We start from the raw sequence: 25,930 nt of genomic DNA, 5'->3' as shown, positions 1-25,930 counted from the left end.
TCTGAAAGTAAAATGTTATAATAAAAAAATGTCATGTCAGCACTATCGTACATTTAGACAACCTACTGGACAACAAGGTGACATGAAAACCTGATAGAATGGATAAATTTAATTTAAAAGGTTTACCCAATGATATAACAGATAAATTTTTTAAAGTAGCCCTAATATAAAAAATATTTTGATAGTACATTGCTGTAATAAGAAAAACTAAAATTACAATGCTATAATAAGAAAATTTATAAAAATAGATTGCTATTTCACACATTTTATCCTTTTTCTTAGTGGGAGGTTGATGGTAATTTTGGAAAAATTTTCAACTTAATGCATTAATACAAGTCACATTTTACCTTATCGGATTATCAAACATCTTAACATAATGAACGGTTTATCAAACGTTTACCCGGGTAAACGTTTACCAAGTCACATTTTACCTTATCGGATAAATATGATAAGAATAAAAAATCTTACTCGGTAAGAAGAAAACAATGACCAAAAATCTTACGCGGTAAGTAAGTACGACGACTCTTACCACGATAAGCACTCACCGTGTAAATTGTTACATGCGATGTCGTTTTAGTGAACTAAAATCTTACCCGATAAATAAATAGTAGTATTAAATTTTACTGGTAAACACTCTACCGCACCTAACTCTTCAATTGTAATTTTATTATTAAAGCCTATTATTACTAGTTAAAGAAAAATAAAAGTTATTGTTGTAAATTTCTAAAACTGTGCTGTTCTTGAGCCAGGAGTTGGAACATTCATTCACAAACCAGAGTGGAGATGCAATTTGAAAGGAGCCATGAATATGCAAGGTCTTCATCATCAACAACAACAATTGGTTGCTCTGCTCTCCGTCGCTCTCCCCAAAGACAACGATTCTTCATCTTCATCGCAACCTAACAATCCCTCTGAAGCTGGCGAAGACGATGCTTCTCGACTGGCAGCCATCAACTCACTTCACCGTGCAATTGTTTACCCTCATAACTCGCTTCTCGTCACTCACTCTGCCTCTTTTCTCGCACAGGGGTTTTCACAACTCATTGCAGACAAGTAACTTTCTATCTTATATATGTTTGTAGCTGGATATAGTGATTTACCATTAAACCTGTTTTTGATTGCTACTTGGATTTGTATGCGCCATATTTGATTGAAATTTTAGGTTATCAGTATTCACTATTCGGTGCATGAGGTGGGTTTTTTTCTTTATTAGTGGGTTAACAATTGTTATTATGTCCCTCCGCGAGTCAACGATATACTATGCTAAACCTAATTGCTTGCCGTCTGATATCTACCCTACTTCCATATCCATAAGGTTCAAGTATACATGTGATTGTGATCAGTGAAAGGCATGTTATAATGTATGCTTTTATGTTCGCCATGATTATAATATAATCAGAGAGCATTACCATTGATGTTGGTTCTATGATGTCTAGCAAATTGACATTCCAACAAAATACCCTCTTATTTGCTTTATTCCGAGATGAGTTATGTAGTAGTCTAAATGGATTCTCTCTTGCTTTTTTGTTTATTTTTCAATTTCAGTGAAATAGGGCTGCATGTGTTGGAAATGTTTTTCTTTGAACTTCATTTAACGATGGAAGGTATTCTTGTGGAAAGTTGGAGCTAGAAGTCCGCAATGCACGGTGTTGCAAGAGTGACAAAGAAAATATGCTTATGGTTTTATCTATGTATGTCCATAAAAGTATGGTATTAAGCACATGATCCCTAGTTAGGCCATGTAAACGTGTATTAGACAGTTGATGCATTGACATGTCACTAGCTAAGCCTTAGCATGCCACCCCTTAACATTAGTACATACATGATAGAAAGTATACTCAAAAGTCAAAACTACCATAATAAGGATGTGCAATACATTTACTTGCCTATGTAACATTGGTGTAATCGAACTCCAAATATGCAACACCATTATGATCCTGCATTGCTGCCTCTGTAACAGCAAGCTGCGCATCAGCAGGTTGCACTTATCTCTTACAATATTTCCCCATTTTTTGGGTTCCTCTCTCTTTGAACATATGCACACTCGATATATAACTAAAATTCGTAAATTGTCTACCTATGCCTATCTGAACCTTCACTCTAAACAAGCAAATTACAGATCCTGTGTGTACCCAACTATTCTGATTAAGATATCTGGCAAGAGTTGTTTTCTGGAACCAATCTTTTCAAGCGCAAGGGCAAATGGTTTCACTTATCCTTACAATGTGTAAATTCTTTTATTGGAGGGAAACATCAAATTATATATGTTAGAGAATTTGAGGAGAGCAAAGAAAACCTAACTTCAAATGATTCTAAGATAGTGTTGTAATCTTATATCTCATGACAAGGGGAAAATCATGATTATATAGTGTACATCATGGAAGACTAAAAGCAAACAGTACTGAATCATGCCTAAATAATGAGCCTAAATCATGGATGTTTCTGCCAACGCTCCTCCTTAAGTTGGAGCATAGATGTTAATTATGCCCGATTTGCCAGAAATCAGGGTCTTCAGGGGTTAGATCTGATTAAGAACTTTTGAAAAGATCTAGGTTTACACTCGAGGAGCAGATCTAGGACCATGAAGCAAAGCAGCAGCTTTGTCTTTGTTAGAGAAGTAACATGTCAGTTGATCACAGGTCAGGGAAGTGAAAATAGAATAAAAAATGTAACTTGCAATGCAGAGGAACAAATATTAAATAGAACAAGTGTTCTTTCTTTTGTCCACGAGGACAAGATTTGATAGTGTTAGAACAATGGATCCTGCAAGGAAAGAAGCGGGCATTCGCGCTACCAGACCCTTTATGAGTAAGGGGAATCGAAGGCCGGGGAAAGTTTATTGGCAACAGGGAACCCTTTCTCACCCATAGCAAGAATAATAAAGATGAGGTGATAGTAGACGGTAGTGCTAGACTGCAGCATCTAGGCCTGTAAATGGACTTTAATCAACTCGAACATGCTGATATCTGATCCGAGTTCGATTAAAAGTTCCAACATCCATATTTGACTAAAGCACTATATCTGGGAAGAAATTTTGAGCACTTCTTTATTCTGCATCTATATCCAATGTATATTTATTCTATAAAATAACAAACTTTAATATATAATATTGCATAAAGGGAATGCATTATAATGTTATAATGTTAATTATTATATATTATGTGTATATACATATATATATAGGTGGAGGTTCAAATGAGAACACCTCCATTTTACGAGAACACCCTTATCACATGTGATAATACACGTGAGAGGAACTGGTGGTGTGCGGACGATGTGTCTTGCGACTTAGGTGTTGCCAAAGGCTTCATCTGCATCTATGATTTAATATCACATGTGATGGATTATAGTATCACATCAAGAACACCTTTATCACATGTGATAACACACGGGAGGGGGCGTAGTGGTGTAAGGGCGACTTAACCTGCAACCTAGATCGCACCAAAGTTGTCCACGTCTCTGATTTAGTATCACACTTGTATCATATGTGATTGAATATAGTATCACATGTGGATTGTCTATAGTAAAAAAGTGTTCTCGTTTGAACCCTTATATATATCAGGGTTCTAAAAGGCTCACCATGGCATCATTTAGTACTGTCGATTTAGTATTGTACCATAGATTTGCTCTCTCAATGCCATCATTTAGTATTGCATATGTTTTTTCTGCAAGATCAAATATAATAATGATGTCTCCACAATTTTTGGACCAATTATGCATATTGATTAGTTTTCTAAAAGTACCCAGTAGATGCTGCAGATCTGGGTTTCACCTTGGAATGTTTTCTGATCTGATATTTTCAATAATGGTTCCCGCTACAATACAGTTTCCTATTAAGTCTTTCTATGAATGAACTTTATATTCATACTATGTTGGTCATTATTATATTTACGCTGTTTAATCTATGTAGATCATATTCTGTACGTCAAGCTGCTGCCACATCATATGGTGCCTTGTGTGCTGTCTTATGTTCACTCCCTATTGGATCAAATGGAAGGCAGAACCAAGTTATACTCGGAAATTTGGTTGATAGATTTATTGGCTGGGCATTGCCATTGTTTAGCAATGTTAATGCTGGTGACGGGACAGTGGAATATGCAGCAGAAGGTCTCCATGAGTTCCTCAGCATTGGAGATATCGGTGCTACTGAGAGATATGCATTGCCCATTCTCAAAGCATGTCAAGAACTTCTCGAGGATGAGAGAACCTCCTTAAGCTTACTGCACCGGATTTTGAGTGTTTTGACTTTGATTTCTTTGAAGTTCTTCATCTGCTTCCAGGCCCATTTTGTTGACATAGTTGATTTGCTTCTTGGATGGGCAATGATTCCCGACCTTGCTGAGCCTGATAGGAGTGTCATTATGGATAGTTTTTTGCAATTTCAGAAACATTGGGTCAACAATTTGCAGTTTTCCTTGGGATTGCTTTCAAAGTTTTTGGGGGACATGGATGTACTGCTGCAGGATGGAAGCCCTGGGACCGCACAACAGCGTCAAAGATTGCTTGCATTATTATCTTGTTTTTCTACCGTTTTGCAGTCCACAGCTTCTGGGTTGCTAGAGATAAACTTACTGGAGGAAATTAAAAACCCCCTTGGCAAGATGCTTCCTCAATTATTGGGATGTTTGTCATTGGTTGGAAGAAAATTTGGCTGGTCAAAATGGATTGTGGATTCCTGGAAGTGTTTGACTCTCTTGGCTGAAATTCTGAGTGAAAGATTTGCATCTTTCTACAGTATTGTAGTCGACATCCTGTTTCAAAGCTTGGATATGAAACAAGCCACAAAAACTTTAAATGCTGAGAAACTTACTTCTTTTCAGGTTCATGGGGTTCTCAAGACCAATCTTCAATTATTGTCACTTCAGAAGCTTGGGCTTCTATCTTCATCTGTACATAAAATATTACAGTTCGATTCACCTGTATCTCAGCTTCGTCTGCATCCAAATCACTTGGTGACCTCAAGTTCTGCTGCTACATATGTCTTCTTACTCCAGCACGGAAACAATGAAGTTGTCGAGTGTGCAATGACTTCATTAGTTGAAGAGCTAAACATGTTAAGGAGTATGCTTGGGAAAACATCATTGGAAGTAAATCAGTTTGGAAGCATTGCAGCTCCTAATATTTTTTCCAAAACTGAGCTGTTTGCACTCTTTAAGTTTGATATGAAAGTTCTCCTGAGTTGTGTCTCTTTGGGTGGTGGCAATAGTTTGATAGGCCAAGCAGAAATTGATACTTTATATGTTAATAGATCAGAGAAAATGATACATCATATTATCGAGAATCTGAATCCTTTTGAACTGCCTATTCGGGAAAATGTGGAGTTGCAAGTAAGTATTTTCAAGATGTTGAATAGGCTAAGTACAGTGGAATTTCTTAGCAAGTTCTCAATGAGGAAAAACAACAGTGGGGTTGTCCTGTTTGACAAAGGAAATGAAAAAGTTTCAGTTGCTGGTACTCTTAGGGAGGGACATTCAATTTTGATGTTGGAGCATCTCAGGAAATACACTGTGCTCCTCAAAAGAGCTCTTCATATTTCATCGCCTTTGGCATTGAAGTTAGAAGCATTACAATGGATAAATACATACTGTGAGACTGTTAAGCGTATGTATGACAGTTTAAAGTGTACAAATTATCATTCTGAGGCCGTTGGCTATCTTGAATTTTTTGGTGACATAGTGTTCTCTGTTCTTGATGCTGCATCTGATAGGGAACCAAAGGTGAGGTGTCAGGTTGTAGTGGTATTGGAAATGTTTCTGCACTCAAAACTTCTCCACTCGTCACAATTATATGCTTTTACCGAAACTATTCTTGAAAAGCTTGGAGATCCAGATGAAGATATCAAAGAATTATTTTTGAAGTTACTTTCTCATGCATTGCCTGTCACAGTACTTGTATGTGGTATGAATGACAATGGAGCAGTTACCAAATACAGGCAATTTTCCCCTCGACTTGGCAACAAGCCAATCATGCAGTGGAAGCAAATTTTTGCCCTGAAGCAACTGCCACAGCAGCTTCACTCAAAGCAGCTTGTCTCCATCTTAAGTTACATTTCACAAAGATGGAAGGTGCCTCTTTCTTCTTGGATCCAGCGGCTTGTTCATACTTGTCGCAATTCAAAGGATTTTGCTTTGGCTCAACAAGATGACATGGGAAACCTGCATGTGACTAGCTTATGGTTGGATATGAATGTGGAGGAAGATCTTCTGGAAAAAATATGTTCTGTAAATCTCCTCGCTGGAGCATGGTGGGCCATACATGAAGCAGCTAGATACTGTATTACTACACGCCTTCGAACCAATCTCGGTGGGCCCTCACAAACTTTTGCTGCTTTGGAGCGAATGCTTTTGGATGTTGCACATGTATTACAGGTTAATACTGACCAAAGTGATTCAAACCTAAATATTTTAGGTTCCTCCTACGCTCACTTGTTACCATTGCGATTATTACTTGATTTTGTTGAGTCGTTGAAGAAAAATGTGTACAATGCTTATGATGGATCAACTGTTTTACCATCTACATCTCGTCAGAGTCTTGTTTTCTTCAGAGCAAATAAAAAAGTCTGCGAGGAATGGTTTTCTCGAATATGTGAGCCAATGATGAATGCAGGGCTGGCACTGAAATGTCATGATGCTACAATTCATTACTGTAGTTTGCGTCTGCAAGAGCTCAAAAGTTCAGTGGTTTCATCTATGAAGGACAGGTCAAGGACCCAAGTGATAGAAAACCTTCATAACTTGAAGTCTAGGTTCTCTGGAGATACCTTGAGGGTTTTACGGCATATGACCTTGTCTCTGTGTAAGAATCACGAGCCAGAGGCTTTGATAGGACTACAGAAATGGGTATCAACTGCATTTTTTCCGTTATTTATGGAAGAAAACCGAAGTGTGACTGACGATGGAAGATTTGGATCCTTGTCTTGGATCACAGGACTTGTCTATCAAGCACAAGGTCAGTACGAAAAGGCTGCTGCCCACTTTACTCATTTATTACAAACTGAAGAGTCGCTTGGTTCTATGGGTTCTGAAGGTGTACAATTTGCCATAGCTCGTATAATTGAAAGTTATAGTGCAGTTTCGGATTGGAAATCACTTGAATCTTGGCTGTCAGAGTTGCAATTGCTTCGTGCTAAGCATGCTGGCAAAAGTTATTCCGGTGCTCTAACAATGGCAGGAAATGAGTTAAATGTGATTCATGCCCTGGCTCATTTTGATGATGGTGATTACAAGGCAGCATGGGCATGCCTTGACTTGACACCTAAAAGTAGCAATGAACTTGCACTAGATCCAAAAGTAGCTTTGCAAAGGAGTGAGCAGATGCTTTTACAGGCGATGCTTTTCAATATGGAGGGGAAGATGGAGATGGTTCAGCATGAACTACACAAGGCAAAGTTAATGCTGAATGAAACATTCTCGACTTTGCCACTTGACGGGTTGACAGAAGCAGCAGAACATGTTAACCAGCTGCATTGCATACTTGCGTTTGAAGAGAGTTGCAAGATTTCAGGCACTCAAGACACACAACTTTCATTGTTGTTGAGCTCGTATATTCAAGAAGTGCAGTTCCCAAGCAATCACATCATTCAAGATTGTAAGCTATGGATGAAAGTTCTCCGCATTTACCGAACAATTCATCCAACCTCCCCAGTGACTCTAAATCTCAGCTTGAATTTACTGAGTTTGGCTCGAAAACAAAGAAACCTAATGCTAGCAAATCGTCTCAATGACTATTTTAGGAAGTGTCATTTAGGTTCTTCTGAAGAAAGTTTTCATAAATCCATCTTCTCAAGTGTGCAATATGAAAGCATTCTCTTGATGCATGCTGAAAACAGGCTTGAAGAGGCATATACAGGTATATGGTCATTTCTTAGTCCTTCCATTGTTTCCTCCTCAGCTGCTGTTTCTGTTGCTGCTGCGGATGCTCTAAAGGCAAAGGCTTGCTTAAAACTTTCAAATTGGTTAAGAAGGGACCATATGGATGCCAATTTGGAGAATATTATTTTCAAAATGCGATCGGAACTTGCTGCAAGAAGTACTTCCCTTGGTGAAGAACTCAGGCACACTGATGATAATATGAACTCTAAACCAAGGATGAATCTCATTGTTGAGGAACTTGTAGGTACAGCTACTAAACTCTCTTCACGTCTTTGCCCCACTATGGGAAAGTCGTGGATCTCCTATGCTTCTTGGTGTTATGCTCAAGCTAGGGCATCCCTGCCAAGCCCAAATGATACTGCACTTCAGTCTTGCTCCTTTTCTCCAATTCTTGGATCTGAAATTCTAGCAAATAGATTCACATTAACTGAAGAAGAGCTGTTAAGAGTCAAATCTGTCGTTCTAGAGCTTCTTCAGAAAGCAAGAGATGTTAAAGATTTAACTGGTGTCCTGCAAGATGGCAACTTCATGTTTGAATCTCCTGAACAAGAGAGAGATGAAAACTATGTCCATGCGGTGGTGCAGCAAGTAGTGAGTATAATTGAAGCTGCAGCTGGAGAACCTGGAGCCGAAAGTTCTAGTTGTGAACGCCTTTCTGCTGTTGTTGCCTCACAGTTGCAAAAATTCTTTCTTTTTGCAAATATTGGTGTTGAGGGAACTGCGTTATCAGTGTTAAATGACTTGGTTGAGGTTTGGTGGTCCTTGAGAAAGAGAAGGGTATCTCTGTTTGGGCATGCAGCTCAAGCTTATATAAATTACCTGTCACATTCATCTTCCAAGCTCTGGGGTAGTCAACTGGCTGGTGCTGCTGGTGAGGAAGGCCGAAAGAATGCAAGTTATACATTGAAAGCTACACTCTATGTCTTGCATATTCTTCTTAACTACGGGGTGGAGTTAAAAGCTATCCTGGAACCTGCGCTTTCCACAGTTCCTTTGTTGCCATGGCAGGTGTGTCTACTTCTTCTATTTTTAATTTTGCAAATGAATAATTCTATTCTGACTACTATCTTTTTGAAGGAAGTGACACCTCAACTATTTGCACGGTTAAGCTCTCATCCTGAAGAAGATGTTCGGAAACAGCTTGAGGGCATTCTGGTGATGCTGGCAAAGCAATCTCCATGGTCTATAATTTATCCAACACTTGTTGATATTAACACAAGTGAAGAGGATCTTTCTGAGGAGCTTCAACATATATTGGCGTGTTTGGTAATGTGAAACCCTGTTCGTGATATATGTGTGTATATATGTGGAAGCCCTGTCCCCAGACATATCCGGTAGGGTTTCCGCACTGCTGGTTGTACCTACGGGGGCCTTGTGCATGGGGGAGAGGGATTCCACAAGCATCATCCATTGTGTGGGATTCCACAAATGCTATTTTCTCATATATGTATGCTTGCATTATTGCCCATTACTTGTAACTTTAATTACTGCTGAGCAACTGCTCAGGATTTATTCTTGGCCTTTATTCTTACTTGCTCACTACACATATTTGATGTTTTTGTCGTTACTCGTTTGTAACAATTAATATATTTTTATTGTTTGCCTGCTCTTATTGAGGAACACTGAAAGACTAAGCTTTCATACTGTACATGCAGAACAAGCAATATCCAAGATTAGTCCAGGATGTCCAGCTCATGATTAAAGAGCTAGAAAATGTAACCATTCTTTGGGAAGAATTGTGGCTCAGCACACTCCAGGATCTTCACTCAGGTAGCTTATGCCGACCAAATTGAATTTGGACAATAGGTTCTTAAGCATTAGTATAAAATAATAAAACATGTGATGCAGTTTTCTGTGTCACGTGCTTGCAACTTGTTGCTGTTCTTCCAGAATGATTGACCGAAGTTTTGCACAGGATCTCTTATGATTTCTGACATATAGAATTCATCGACATTTGACATTTTCTTGTTGCAAACATCTCAGTAGATCTTTGCTGTTTATTACTAAGCATTAGATGTGTTATAGCACTAGCCCAAATATACACACCATAAATTTATTCCTTTTGCTTTTTCTTAATCGGAGAAGGGGGAGGGGGTAGGACCCAAGATTTCTGAGGTGTTATGGCCTACATGGACTCTTCTGAGTTTTAGCTATTTAACTTTCAGATGCATGCATGTATACTTCAGGAATCCTCCGACAGCAGTTGATCTTCATTTTGTCATTTCATTATATTTTATATCCATATATTCGGCTAAACTACATGCCACAAGTTTAATCCTGAGTGCTCGTCATACTCTTGCTCTCTCTCCTATTTATTAATTATTTATCTGCACCTTTCATTCCTTACTGCACCAATATCTTGAAGTTTGAACGGCCTACTCTTTTTTAATATCTTTCTAGATGTAACCGGACGGATAAATTTGCTGAAAGAGGAGGCGTCACGTATTGCGGAGAATGTTACACTTAGTCATACCGAGAAGAACAAGATAAACGCAGCAAAATACTCTGCTATGATGGCTCCTATTGTTGTTACCTTGGAGCGTCGTTTGGCTTCTACCTCTCGGAAACCTGAAACACCTCATGAAATGTGGTTCCACGATGAGTATATGGGACAGATCAAGGCAGCCATTTCAAACTTCAAGACTCCAGCTTCTGCTGCTGCACTTGGGGACATTTGGAGACCATTTGATAGCATTGTTGCATCTCTGGCATCCTATCAAAGGAAATCATCAATATCCTTGGGAGAAGTCGCACCTCAACTGGCTCTGCTATCGTCATCTGATGTTCCAATGCCTGGTCTTGAGAAGCAAATTACTGTTTCTGAGTCTGAAGGGGATCTGACAAGTACTCTTCAGGGTATTGTCACAATTGCATCTTTCTCGGAACAATTAGTTATCTTGCCAACAAAGACGAAACCTAAGAAACTCGTTATAGTTGGCTCAGATGGTCAAACGTACCCTTATCTGTTGAAAGGCCGGGAAGACCTGCGTCTTGATGCTAGAATAATGCAACTGTTGCAAGCTATAAATGGTTTTCTACATTCGTCTGCTGCGACTGACAGTTGTCCTATTGGCATCCGGCATTATTCAGTGACACCTATTAGTGGTCGCGCTGGTCTAATTCAGTGGGTGGAAAATGTAACAAGCATTTATAGTGTCTATAAGTCTTGGCAGAACCGTGTGCAGGCTGCCCAACTTTCAGGGGTTGCTTCTGGCAATACAAAGAACTCAGTGCAGTCACACATACCTCGGCCTACTGATATGTTTTATGGTAAAATTATACCAGCACTGAAGGAGAAAGGCATAAGAAGAGTGATCTCTCGAAAAGACTGGCCGCATGATGTCAAACGAAAAGTTCTTTTGGACCTTATGCAGGAGACTCCTAAACAGCTTCTCCAGCAAGAAATTTGGTGTGCAAGTGAAGGATTCAAAGCCTTCCGCTCAAAATTGAAAAGGTTCGTCATATATCTAAAGAAGCCTTTCTCTGCTACACCATCATTCTCCTAGTGTGTTAACGCATATTTGCATGTCACCTCTAACTGCCGAGCAATCCATTGACATAATACTCGAAGATGATAAAACTTAGTGTGGTGAATGTTATGGATGACCTAAAAATTGAAAAGAAAGGAAGAAATTGTAGCAGGATGGCCTTAGTTGAGAAACCAAACATCTGAGGTGCCGGAAATCCGTTAGTCTCTTGGTTGCGCTCTCACTCACCTTTTTTTCCATACTATTCCCTTGTTGGGTGTGTGGATATATTTCATGAATGCACTTCTGTGACCCTTGATGTTTTCTCTTTTTCCTTTTTGTTTTGAAGTATAATATATATATATATATATATATATATATACGGCCAATACTCATGCACACACCTCACCTTCGATGAGATTGAAACCCTTAATGTTTTTTCCTGGCTTACTTTTTTCCTTCTTTCTCGTTGGTGTGGGTGGGGTGTTTTATCTAAATAACGTATTGCTTGCATAATGGTCTAGAATGATGTTGCACATTGTTAATAATGAATTGGAAGAGCATAAGTACTGGATTATTATGCTGTCTATCACCTTATTTTATTTGCTTTCAGGTATTCTGGAAGCGTAGCAGCCATGAGCATGGTAGGGCACATCTTGGGTCTTGGGGACAGGCATTTGGATAATATTCTTTTGGACTTCCATAGCGGGGATATTGTCCACATTGATTATAATGTGTGCTTTGACAAAGGACAAAGGTTAAAGGTTCCCGAAATTGTTCCCTTCCGCCTAACACAAACACTTGAAGCAGCTTTAGGATTAATGGGCACGGAAGGCTCCTTCAGAAAAAACTGTGAAGCAGTTCTTGGCATCTTGAAGAAGAACAAAGATGTGCTCTTGATGTTATTAGAGGTTTTTGTCTGGGATCCTCTTGTGGAGTGGACACGCGGAGATTTTCATGATGATGCGGCAATTGTCGGTGAAGAAAGAAAAGGCATGGAGCTGGCAGTTAGCTTAAGTCTATTTGCATCTCGAGTTCAAGAAATTCGTGTACCTTTGCAGGTACTGGCACTTTTTGGTTGTAATAATTTGTGTAATTTCCAGGTCGGTGGAGTGTCTATCTTCAAGTGAGAGATGTTAACTGAGATTAAGCTATAGTTTTCTCAAATCATATGCTGAAGTACTGAATTTATGTTTCCATAGATGGGGGAGGGGGGATGGAACACCTGCTAAGTTTATTCGTAGTGAATAGAAAGTCATGAGTTGGAGTCACGTAGCAGCTTCTTAGAAAATATGCAAGAGGAATGCTGTACAACAAAGACTAACCTATCCATTCCTCACAGAACTGAAGAGCCTTGGTTCACCATGGTTATCCTTCTTTGCATAAACGCTTTTGGTACATTATTGTAATTTATTTTCTCAAAATGTACAGGAACATCATGATCTCTTATTGGCTACATTACCAGCTGTTGAGTCTGCTCTTCAGGTAGGTTGAAGTTGTTACAACCTGTTTTGCAACTTGTGATTGTTTTTATTCAGAATTCGCTCACCCAAAGATGTTATTGCAGAGGTTTGCAGATGTCCTAAGTCAATACGAGGTTGTATCTGCCATCTACAATTGCACAGATCAGGAAAGATCTAACCTGATTCTGCATGAGACATCAGCTAAAGCAATTGTTGCTGAAGCAACTACTAATTCAGAGAAAACCCGTACTTCATTTGAGTTACAGGCTCGAGAATTTTCTCAAACAAAGGCTGCTGTAGCTGAGAAAGCCTTGGAGGCAACTACCTGGATTGAACAACATGGAAGGATTATTGATGCTCTAAGAAACAGTTCTATCCCAGAGATAAAATCCCACATACAGTTAACTGGTAAAGAAAAATGTTTGGCTCTTACCTCTGCTGTTCTGGTGGCAGGGGTTCCATTTACTGTTGTTCCAGAGCCTACACAAGTCCAATGTCATGATATAGATAGGGAAGTTTCTCAGCTAATTTCTGATCTGGATCATGGTGTCAGCGCTGCTGTTACAGCTCTCCAAACATATTCCTTGGCTTTACAAAGGATCCTTCCTCTAAATTACCTTACAACCAGCCCGGTGCACAGTTGGGCACAAATTCTGAAACTTTCAGTTAATACCATTTCTTCAGATGTTCTGTCGCTTACCAGAAGACAGGGTGCTGAGCTTGTTGCAAATGTGCGTGAAGATGGTTTTGAGACAGTGAAGAGCATTCATAATGATTTGTGTCTTCAAGTAGAGAAGTATGCGGAGGAGATTGAGAGAGTTGAAAAAGAGTACCAAGAACTGGTGACCTCGATTGGTGTGGAGACCGAATCCCGAGCCAAGGATCGTCTCATGGCCGCTTTCACAAAGTTCTTGCAGTCAACTGATCTTGGGAGGAGGGAGGATGGCATCCCTTTGGTAAGTTTCGGTTCAAGGCAGCAAGATAGGATCAAAGATTTTAGATTGCAAAGTGAGTTGGTCGAGAAGCATGAGAAGATTTTAACTGTAGTAAGCATGGCTGTAAGTTCTCTTTATAACGAGGTTAAGCATAGACTACTTGAGGTATTGAGTCATTCAAGTGGGGCAAGAACTACGAACAGCAGGCTGCAGTCTGATCTAGGAACTCTTCTCTGCGAGTTTGAAGAGAAAATAGAGAAATGTGTTCTTGTTGGAGGATGGGTAAATGAAATAAAGCAATCTATTGCCATGGATATGCCTCAGGTTGATGCAAATATAGATAGATCAGATGATTCTTTTGAGACAAACTGGGCTTCCATTTTCAAAACCAGCTTGCTCTCATGTAAGAGCTTGGTTGCACAAATGATTGAAAATGTTCTACCAAATGTCGTGAGATCTGTTATTTCATATGATTCAGAAATCATGGATGCATTTGGATCTCTTTCACAAATCAGGGGTTCAATTGATACAGCACTGGAACAGCTGGTTGAGGTTCAGATAGAGAGAGCATCTCTGGTAGAGTTGGAGCAGAGTTATTTTGTGAAGGTGGGCTTTATTACTGAGCAACAGTTGGCCCTTGAAGAGGCTGCTGTTAAGGGTAGGGATCATCTCTCTTGGGAGGAGGCTGAGGAGCTCGCATCTCAAGAAGAGGCTTGTAGAGCACAACTGGATGAACTCCATCAAACATGGAATCAGAAGGACATTCGAACTTCTTCTCTAATAAAGCGGGAAGGAAGTATTAGAAATGCTTTAATATCTGCCGAAAATCATTTTCAGTCTTTAATTGGTCAAGAACAAGATCGGGAACCACAATATTCAAGAAGCAAAGCACTTCTCTTGGCACTAGTCCAGCCGTTCGTTGAATTAGAATCAGTTGATAAGACGTTAGCATCATATGGCAGCAGATCATCCGATTCTTCAAGTGGAGTTTCCCAAGTTACAGATTTGATTAATTATGGTAGTGCTATACCAGCATATATTTGGAAATTCTCTGGCATACTGGAAAGCCATTTGTTTTTTATGTGGAAAGTGGCTGTTATGGATTCTTTTCTTGATTCGTGCATACGTATAGCAGCTTCGTCGAGGGATCAAAATTTGGGATTCGACCATGTTGTAAATGCTGTTAAGAAAAAGCTGTCTATCCAACTCCAGGAACATATTGGTCAATATCTAAGGGACAAAGTTGCCCCGCTTCTGGTGACTATGTTGGATACAGAAAGTGAACTTCTGAAGCAAGTGCCTGTGGCTACAAAGGACCTTGATTTGGAAGAGATGACAAGAGATATTAGTGCTGTTGAAAGAGTGAAACTAATGCTTGAAGAATACTGCAATGCACACGAAACAGTAAGAGCTGGAATGTCAGCTGCATCACTCATGAAAAGACAGGTGAAAGAACTTAAAGAGGGTCTGCATAAGACCTGCTTGGATATTGTACAGTTGGAGTGGATGCATGATGTCACCTTGAGTCCCTTGCATAATTGCAGGCTGATATGTCACAAATTTCTTTCAAGTGATGACAACACCCTTCCAGTTATTCTAAACCTTAGCAGACCTAGATTGTTGGAAACTATACGGTCTTCGGTAGCCAAAGTAGTTCGGTCAATAGAGTGCCTGCAAGCTTGTGAACAAACTTCGATTGCAGCAGAAGGACAGCTTGAGAGAGCCATGGGGTGGGCTTGTGGTGGTCCTAACTCGGGCATGACTGGTTCTACCTCAGCAAGGAACTCGGGAATTCCACCTGAATTCCATGATCATTTAGCAAAGAGACGTCAGTTGTTATGGGGTGCTCGAGAAAAGGCATCAGATATAATCAAAATATGTATGTCAATATTGGATTTTGAAACATCTAGAGATGGGGTGCTTGGGATTCCTGGAGAACATTCAAGCAGAGCAGGGGCAGATGGCAGAGCCTGGCAGCAAGCTTACTTTAATGTATTAACAAATTTGGACGCCACTTATCATTCTTTTACACGTGAGCATAATATTGTCTGTCAATCAATTTGCTAGACTACTATGCCAATCACTTCTATGTCTGACAAACTTCTGGTGCTTTTGAGTTGACCAGGTACTGAGCATGAGTGGGAGTTAGCACAAAGTAATATGGAAGCTGCTTCAAATGGTTTACTCACTGCAAGCAATGAACTGCGTGTTGCTTCTGCTAAAGCAAACTTGGCATCTGGTATGTACTTCCCATGAATGTAGTTCATCTGTATCTTGTCACTGCTCACATAATTAAGTATTATGAAAGACCAATCAAGTATTATGTTCTCTTATGCCTTAATGTAGCATAACGTTTCCGATAATTGTTTCCTTCAGGGGATTTACAAGACACCTTTGTTGCTATGAGAGACTGCGCTTATGAAGCTAGCATGGCATTGTCTGCTTTCGGAAGCATTACCAGGGGTCACACTGCTCTGACTTCTGAGTGTGGGTCCATGCTTGAAGAGGTATGAAACGGACAGAATAATTATTTTCTTAAGCACAAGTTTTGGGGTTCTAGTTTCTGATACGAAAATCTATTTATTATGTTACATGGTATATTGGAATTTCATGTCACAAATTTAGGGGCTGTTTGGTTGGTTTTCTATTAAGTTATGTATGGATAAAGTTATCTGTGTGGATTAATCTTCTGCATAGATTGGGAAGGTTTTTGTTTGGAGGGCTTTTTCATAGATTGAAGGAGCATGTTTTTTATTTGGAACGGGGAAGGTTTTGGGGAAAAACTTGGCTTTCTGCATAAAGCTCCCCCCATAAGCTTACCGAATATGTCATTTTCTATATCATTAAGCCACTACAGAACAGTCATGTGTAACTGACTGAATAAGCTGTGAGTCTCATTTAGTTCATTAAGCTGCTAACAAGCAGGCCCTTAATCTTACTAATAACCTTTTGTACTTTGTAGGTTTTGGCAATAACAGAAGGTCTACATGATGTTCACACTCTGGGAAAAGAGGCTTCTGCGTTACACTCTTCTCTTATGGGAGATCTTTTAAAGGTTTTTAACTTCTTCGTGAAGACGTCTATACAGAAACCTTCTGCAGTGTCCTTTTACTGAGATTACGAATATAATATGTTTGTCTTCAACAGGCAAATAGCATTGTACTTCCACTGGAGTCGGTGTTATCGAAGGATGTTGATGCAATGACCGAGGCTATGACCAAGGAAAGAGAGACAAAAATGGAAATATCTCCTATTCATGGACAAGCCATATACCACTCTTACCATACAAAAATTAAGGAGGCTTGTCAGGTGATTAAACCTTTGGTTCCATCACTTACATTTTCTGTGAAGGGACTCCATTCCATGCTTACAAGGTTGGCACGGACAGCAAATATCCATGCGGGAAATCTTCACAAGGTACATATGTGATGATTGTGGTATGCTGTTGCAGGGTTCGGTTCCAGTGAGAATGGAAGTTATGGTTAGAAGGGTAAGAAGGATTTTCACCCTTGGATAAATCCTAATTCAAGAGAAACACTAGATCAACACTAATGAGATACACCGGATTAATTCCATTCTAAAGCGCAATTTAGGGGTTGTTTTGGGATTAAAAGTGATCAAGGGTCCAAATCCCTTCTTACACTTCTAACTTAACTCCTATTCTCACACAATCTTTCGTCTGCTTTTGCATGCCAAATGCTTCTACATTGTTATTTTCAAGATATCTATAAGTATTCAACATCTGTGCTCTCTTCTAGGCTCTTGAAGGACTGGGCGAAAGCCAAGAAATAAGGTCACAGGACTTGAACTTATCAAGGCCAGATCTTGTTGGGGATGACACTGGATATGATAACAAAGAGAATGACATCTTCTCCAGATCGGATGGGGAATGCGATGAGGAGTTGCCTCAGATGACAGGATTCAGTTTGCAAGATAAAGGATGGATATCTCCACCAGATAGTATTTATGATGGCAGCTCAGACTCTGGTCCTACGTCAGCTGAAGCAAGTGCTGCTGATAGTTTCACTGGCTCGGAAGTAACCGAACCACATCCAGATGTACTTGATTGCAAAGAAAGCACAGACATATCTAGTTCTTCCCCAAGTGGAACTGATGCTCGAGAAAATTCTTATACGGAGGAGTTGGAATCTAGAGATAAGGATGCTAGCCAAGGGGATGGTGATCCCATGGATGATAATCTTGAAGATGTGGCATCATGTTCTGGTACTTGTGTATCAAGTTCCTCTGGAATAAATATAGGACTTTCAAATATAAAAATCGGTACCCAACGGCAAGCATCTTCCTTGGATCAAGAGGAAAGTCGTAAATCCCCTACACAAAATACAGATGCTCCAGGCCAAGTGAGCAGGGTGAAGAGTAAGTTTTAATCCCAATTACATTCCTTAAATCTTGCCAAGTTCAATGCATTTTATTTTTCTTATTATGGTCCAAGTTTGGTGGTTACTTTAAGCTCTATGCTTGAACTTGTTTTAAAGTGCATTTAGGGGCTGTTTGGTTGTTTTTCATTAAGTCCTGTATGGATAAAGCTGTGTATGTAGATTAATTTGTCTGTATAGATTGGGAAGGTTTTTGTTTGGGAGAGTTTTTCATGCATGGAAGGAGTGTGTTTTTTGATCGGGAGAGACAGAATTGGAAAGAACTCTTAGACTTTCTGCATAAAGTTCCCCCTAGAAGCTTACTGAACAAGTCATTTTCTATATCATTAAGCCACTGCCAAACAGTCACATATAGCTGACCGAATAAGTTGTGAGTCTCATTAAGCTCATTAAGCTACTAACAAACATCCCCCAACTTCATATCAAATTGATTCTTGGTGAAGCCTTCTTACTAGAAAGCAAGTCCAGGATAAAAATGGTACAAACTTATCCCTTTTACAACCTAGTCAAAATAAGATTACTTGTGACCGTAGTCACTGGTTTGAGTCATGGAAACTGCCTCTTTGCACAATGCAAAGGAAGGCTGAATGAATAAGATTACCAATGTTGCATTCTAGTCAAGAAGCTGCTGCAGCTTAGGGCGTTTGGTATGTGGGACAGGACAGAACAAAACAGAAAGTGAGAATTCTCACACACGCACACAACATGTTTTCATCTTTTTCCTTTTTTCTCCCCTGGTCAGAGATACCCTACAGTTCCTTATGTAGGGACTTTTCTTGTGGATAGCATTAAAACTTGACCTTCACTTCTAGTTTCTCACAAGCCTACTCAAGTCATTTGGGTGTTATAACCCTTGTTGGATTGTTTTCCTTTCATGGAAGTTTGGCTCCCTGTTTGCAAGTAATCTGTTTGAACTCGTCTCATTATTGCTTTTCACTACGTGGTCCACTAGGTAAAAACGCTTATGCCATGTCAGTTCTAAGGCGGGTTGAAATGAAAATAGAAGGTCGAGATATCCCCGATAACAGGTATGTGTTGTTCCTGGAACTTCACCTCGTAATTCATTACATATAAAAGAATTTTAAGACTTAATTTTTTCCCTTTCCTCAGAGATGCAAGTATCGCAGAGCAAGTCGATTATCTACTTAGGCAAGCAACGAGTGTGGATAATCTCTGCAATATGTATGAAGGTTGGACTCCGTGGATTTGAGCCTTGAAAGTGCATTCCTTGCTACCAACCACCTGACCCATATAGGCATTTGGTCAGTCTAGGGTGTTTACTTGGTGCACCTTTCTTGACCACGAGTGAGTTAGAAGGTCGTTTACATGTGCCCTAGTCCGCGTTCAGGTATACTCCAAAACACGGGCAACTGAAATCGTCAAAACGGCATGCCATTTCAAACACGGTCGGCTTTTTCCAAACATGCTACAGGCTTCCTCAGAAGACTCTTATGAGCTCATTTTTTGCAACCTTGAACATTCAGAAACTGCTGCAAGGTATTGCTCTTCTGCTAGGTGTCTTCTCAGAAACAGTGTGTCTGTCTGACTGTGTCTTGAGACAGGTATACTTTAACACCCCCCCCTCAAAGACCTACACTGGGTTTGTTTGGTTCATTCTTTTAGTTTATACCCTCATTACTGCTGCCTAATGGTTTTGCAGTCTTGGAGGCTTGAGACAAACAATCTTTCGGTTTCTTGAAAAGCAAAAGATTGTTCGGTCACGACTCACGAGGGTATTGGTAATCATACGGTGCCCACAACATCGTTGATATTGCCTGTAACATATTTGCCAGTTTCTACTGTGTAAGTGTTTTTTTTTTCTGAAGTACATAAATAGACTTGAATCTTCAGTTACAGGCCATTTGAAAATCAAGTGAACTGTTTCCTGGACAGATACTTCATACAGACCTACTGGATTAGAGTTTAGTTATAAGATCATATTTCTGATATATCTGATTAGTTTATCATATCAACTGTTGTATTTGATATTATATTGCCAATAGGTATTAAATTTCTTAAGATATAACCACAAGGGTGGTGCCTGATTGGTTTGAGCTTGACTCCAAAGATCAAAAGTACCAGGAGGTCCCAGGTTCAAATCCAAGGAGGAATAAAAATCCCATTGTGGCCACGAATGTTCAAATGTGGTGACTCCGGGCTATCTGCAAAGCAGGTGGTCGCTCTGGGATTAGTCGGCTCGCATAGCGGGTTGGATATCCAGGTTAATCAAAAGCATTTGAACCTCCGTGGGTACAAAAAGATTTTTATTCCTCTTTCGATTTGAACCTGAGACCTACGGACACTTTTGACATTTGGAGCTCAAGCTCAAACCAATCAGACACCACCTTTGTTTGTAGTTGACGGAAATTGATTGTTTATATGAATTATGATTGGATCCAATCTTTTAGAAAACCCAATGAAAATGTCTTTGTTTTTTTAATAATAATACAACTTAATGCATTTAATGGAGACCAAGACTAAATTGGAAGATATTTTGCTCCTACTTTGTTTTTGTCTCCCAAGATTTTATTTTATTCCCTTTTAAAAATATCTTCATTTCAATAATTAATATAAATATATTAAAAAAACATGTTTAAAAAAAATTATTACATGTTTTTAATAAAAGAAATTGTCTGTTTTTATATTTTTAATCTAATTTTAAAGGGTCTTTCGATATGTGTTTTGAAACGATTATCTATTATAAACAATCAGATTAAATAATTAATGGTAAATAAGTAGATATAAAATCTGAATTGCTGAATGTTTTGATGCAGAATGATTAAGTTGTCAGACTAATTAAGAGACTCTCATGATATAGTGTAAAATGAAATATATTTGGTAATTGTGTACAATGAAATTAGGGTTGCTGAATGGTTAAGGGACGTCCATGATGCAAAATCATTCAGATGGTTTTGAAACCATTAAGAAACAGATTTTTTTTTTTGCTAAATAAGATTCACCTTTAACGATTCAGAAGTTGCCTTTTAATGAAACTATTAACCGGTAAACAAACAATCCTTAAGAGAGGATGGAAGAAATGGTATTTTTTTTACAAATATATCTTTATTTATATTCCAACGGGTTGTAAATGATGGGTAGATATGTAATTTTATAAATATTTATAATTATAATTATTATTATTATTAAGTTTCATTTTCATTTTTCTTTCTTCATTTGTCTCCCACATTTGGGAGGAAAGTTTTTGAAATAAAAAATCAACATTGTTTTCCTTTTTTTTTCCTTCTTTAAAAATCTCGAGAACACGGCATTTTCTTCTTTCCCTTACTTTCCTCTCGTTTTCCTCCTTTTTCTTTGTAGAAAAAACTCGAGAACACATCGTTAAATAATCACAATCAAAATCGTTTGTATTCATTCATAATGTGAACAAAAAATACATGTATTTTTTGTTTCATAAACACGTCAAAAAAGTTCACATTGTGAATCGATTACATGCGAAACAAACACATTGTAAAACAAATATATGTTAATTATTACATTAAATACTAGTCACTGATGAAAATAAATCGTATGAAATAACACATTATGCACTGGTTTTCAAATATCCCATGATTTAACAGAGTTTTAAAAAAAAAAAGGTATCTATATAAATATTATATACTTTTAAAGCCATAAAGATACTTAATTTTATACTATATATAGTAGATAATGTATATCATGAAATTTACTTAAAATCAAACAAAAATAATTATAATTGATAACCACAAGGGTGGTGTCTGATTGGTTTGAGCTTGGGCTTTAAATATCAAAAGTTCCTAGAGGTCCCAGATTCAAATCCAAGTAGAAATAAAAATCCCTTATTGCCATGGAGGTTCAAATGCGATGACTCCGAGGTACCCGCAAAACAGGTGGTCACCATCGGATTAGTCGCCTCGCATAGCAGGTTGGATATCCAGGTTAATCAAAAAATTATTATTATTATTATTGCTATAAATTATAAAAATATATATAAATATTAATATTTGTAATTAAAAGTTTATAATAGTGATTTTTTAATCTTTTTCGCCAAAAACAAAAGTAGGGTCTATGGTAGGCAATTGGTACAACAAGCCAAAGCTCTTTCACTTGTACTATCTGCTTTACCACTTGTACTTTTTGACCACTCGTACGAACTCCAAAATTCCTGTTTTATTTATAAGTCTCGTTCGGGCTGCTTTAATGGTAGTCTTTGTATTTTCCCTTTTACGCGTAGTATGAGAAAGAAATGGACTTTGGAAGCACTCCTGATTTAATTGAGGAATAAAACGATATCAGTTGTTTTATAGATCGTTTTGCAGTGCATTTTTTCATTTGAGTTGAAATTGAAATAACTTTCTGCAGTACGGACCTATAATGATTTTAATTAATAATAATATAGGAACCTAGGGTTGGGGTTCATGTGAGATCAGTTTGTTTTCATGAGATCCATGGTACCATTCTTTTACACTTGAAACTGTATAGCAAAGCACTGTGAAGATAAAAAAAAATCCAAATATTCACAGCAAAAACACTATGAATGTAAAAAAGCTTGTCTCCAAGTCTAAGGGGACCTATATGTAATTTAGTTGTTATTTCAGGGGAGTAAAAATGAAATTACAGAAAGTGGAGGTGCGGGGAATCGAACCCCGCGCCTCTCGCATGCGAAGCGAGCGCTCTACCATATGAGCTACACCCCCTGCGCATTTTTTAATTAGAAATTCTTTATTTATTACTTATTATTTCATAAAACATAATATTAAAATTCTCTTTTAACGATAAGCAACAATTTTGGAGGTGCACAAAATTACAAATTTTAGATAATATATATCATGAGAGACAAGTCTGTTTTCGTGGACATGATTTTTAAACTTGAAATTTTATAACAAAACACTGTAAATGTAACATTCACAGTGTTTTTGATGTGAAGATTCGGTTTTTTTTACCTTCACAACATTTTATTATGAAGTTTTAAGTGTAAAAATTGTGTCTCATAAAAACAGTCTTGTTTTACGTGAACCCAACCATATATATATATATATATATAGAGAGAGAGAGAGAGAGAGAGAGAGAGAAGACGTTTCAAATACAACTTATCATATTTGTACAACCACTGCAACCTAATCAATTGAGATATTTATGAAAATAATGAGAGTTTATTTATTATGATTTGAATATTTATGGAAGATGACTAGAGATCATTAATTATGATCAATACTTTATATTAGGAAACAATATAAGCTTTTATAAAATCACATATTTATCAAATTAAATGGACGGTTGAGATTGAGTTGTATTGGTAGTATAAAAGTAAAGGGTTGCATAGTAACTCACATCTATATAATATATATATATATATATATATATATATATATATNTGTGTGTGTGTGTGTGTGTGTGTGTGTGTGTGTGTATTAATGAAAAAAGTAACCCTTCGGTTGATTTGCGAAGCAATCTGGGGTCCAGATTTTCATAAACTAGTCGCAATTAAGGGGCATAGGTATTGGTCATTCATCTATCAGATTAACCGATATTTGATTAGACTGATCATTAATCGATTACAACTTGAAAAGGGAAGATTATTTTAGGATCATGCGATTGGGCCAAGACCGTGTTCGGTTCTTAAAGAGTCGATCCTTTATAGATCCAAAACATTAGAACATATTCAAATCAATTCAGATACTACATCCTTTATGCACCTCTTATTAGCTCACTTACATCTTACTGATACCAAAACTACGATATCTGTTCTATTCACATTGCCTTTTAACAATGAATAATATTCGTAAGATTCAAACAACAAACCTTTTGATTTAAAACCCAACTTTTTCCGAGAGATGGTCATCGAGAAAGAAGCTCAATTTAAAGTTATTTTTTGGCAAACCAGTCGGTAAGATAGTTTTTTTTTTTTTTTATTTATTATTATACATAATTTTAACAAGTTACATCATTATAATCGTCTCGTCAATACATACGAAATGAGTGTAGTATTGAATATTTTTTGATTTAATTATTTTATTATTGAAAAATATTTTTAATACTTACACTTTACTTTATACTCTTGTAGTTAATTATTTAACTTATGATACGCCCTTGCCTTTTCATTTTTCGTTTTACATTCTTATCACATTAACGTACATAATCGTGTATATTAACTAAAATACGTTAAAAGATACGTTTTAATTTTAACAAGTTACACCCATTAAAATCGTATTGTCAATACATTCGAAATGAGGCCAATATTGAATATTTTTTTATTTAATTATGAGTCTGTAAAGATATAATATAATAAAGGTATAAAACATAAAATGATAAAGTAAGAAAGTAAACAAATATTTATAAGGTTATAAAGTGTAAATATTAAAGATTCCTTGCAATATCTACTTGTTTGGGTGGTCACGAAGAATGTGACATTATCCACAAGAGTTAATGTTTGAACTACTTGAGCATCAAGATTACTACTCTTGTCAAAGACCTTCCAGCCTAGTGGTAAAGGCTTGGACATGACATAGTCATGAACCCGAGTTCGAGCCCTGGGAGGGGAGTGTTGACGACATTTAAGTGGGGCCACGTTTAGCCTCCAAATTTGCCGGGGATTAGTCGGGTTTTGGCCCGGACACCCTTACAAAAAAAAAATTGCTACTCTTATGTGATTAGCAACGAGTACGTAAGAATTTACAAAGCATTGAATTTCTTCTAGAAGGGCGTCTTTGCACCTACTTGCATTTGATTGCTACGCCTGAAATTATCATTCTAACTGCTTCAAGGTTTAGTGTCATACTACATATTCTCAATATGACGTACTTACCGTTCAAGACACAACCGTCTTCATTATCTCAACACATGACAATTGCAATAGTGCATTTTAATGGTAACCATTACATAAATGTGGCATTAGCCGGAGAATACCCAATACCCACACTTATGCACCATTGGACATGCTTTCGACCTTAAGATGCAAGTACATGGATTGTCTCATATCAACATAGATTAAACGTGTACCAAAAACATATAGAGCGTACTTGTACTCGTCGATATATTGATTTAACATAAAAAAATATAATTAATTTTATCTATAATATATTATAAAGCATTTGACAAAAACTCTTAAAAACAATTTTTTATGCGAAGTACTGCATATTGATGCATATTACTTAAAATTTAAAATTACAAGTAATTATGCATAAGTACAACTTATTAAAGCTCCATGTTTAAATTCATATAACTAACTGTAGATAAACATAATCAAATAAAGAATAAACATCTCATTTTAAAATCTAAAAAATTTAAAATATAATTAAGATAATTATCGAGTTCTAATAGAATACTCAACGATTATCCTTATAAAAAGTTATATTATTAAATGAAAAATAAATTATTTCGTTATCAAATTTAAATTAAATTAAATTATAATACAAAAAATTAATATCAAAAACAAAAAATTTTAAATAGTTAATTGGTATTAATATTGACTAGAAGCGTACTCGCGCAATGCAGCGAGATACATCGTATTTTTAATATTTCATTTTATTCTTTATCTCAGTCGATGTTATAATGTGGCTTTATGTGATTTTGAAAAAGCAATGATATTTTTATTTTTGAATAAAATATATGTTTGACGATATCATAAAAATCAAATTAACTATTTGAAATTCCTCATTTTTTTGTGTAATTTTTTAATCCAATTTTTTTATAATTAATTTATGTACAATAACGAAGTAATTTATATTTGGTTTAATAATATAATTTTTTATAAAGATAATAATTATTTATTTTGTTGGAACTCGATAATTATTCTAATTATATTTTAGATTTTTTATATTT

At 37.3% G+C, this 25,930-nt stretch overlaps 1 protein-coding gene and 1 non-coding gene across 5 annotated transcripts; one reads left to right on the top strand and one right to left on the bottom strand.

Moving 5' to 3' along the window:
* The first annotated feature begins 786 nt into the window (after positions 1-786).
* LOC112500194 lies at positions 787-20,108 on the top strand. Of its 4 annotated transcripts, XR_003067340.1 has the most exons (17): positions 787-1,053; positions 3,911-8,879; positions 8,949-9,137; positions 9,527-9,641; positions 10,272-11,325; positions 11,952-12,399; positions 12,770-12,823; positions 12,906-15,768; positions 15,862-15,975; positions 16,113-16,243; positions 16,699-16,791; positions 16,884-17,153; positions 17,495-18,113; positions 19,086-19,161; positions 19,244-19,395; positions 19,482-19,695; positions 19,794-20,108. XR_003067340.1 is itself a non-coding variant. In XM_025103548.1 (15 exons), exons 1-15 carry the CDS (start codon positions 803-805, stop codon positions 19,341-19,343), a joined length of 11,346 nt encoding a protein of 3,781 aa, XP_024959316.1. In that variant the 5' UTR covers positions 787-802; the 3' UTR covers positions 19,344-19,776. The 4 variants fall into 4 exon arrangements, 1 of the variants encoding a protein (XP_024959316.1); XR_003067341.1 differs by having other exon boundaries at positions 19,244-19,630; XR_003067339.1 differs by having other exon boundaries at positions 19,244-19,695.
* A 2,625-nt stretch (positions 20,109-22,733) lies between these two features.
* On the bottom strand, positions 22,734-22,806 carry TRNAA-CGC. The gene has a single exon. It is a non-coding gene; the product is annotated as a tRNA-Ala (tRNA).
* Positions 22,807-25,930: the final 3,124 nt, after the last annotated feature.

The sequence above is a fragment of the Cynara cardunculus genome (assembly GCF_001531365.2).
Source record: "Cynara cardunculus var. scolymus isolate 2C chromosome LG 17, CcrdV1, whole genome shotgun sequence".
NCBI lineage: Eukaryota > Viridiplantae > Streptophyta > Magnoliopsida > Asterales > Asteraceae > Cynara > Cynara cardunculus.
The sequence above is the reverse complement of the archived record's forward strand: the minus strand, read 5'-3'. Positions and strand labels throughout refer to the sequence as shown.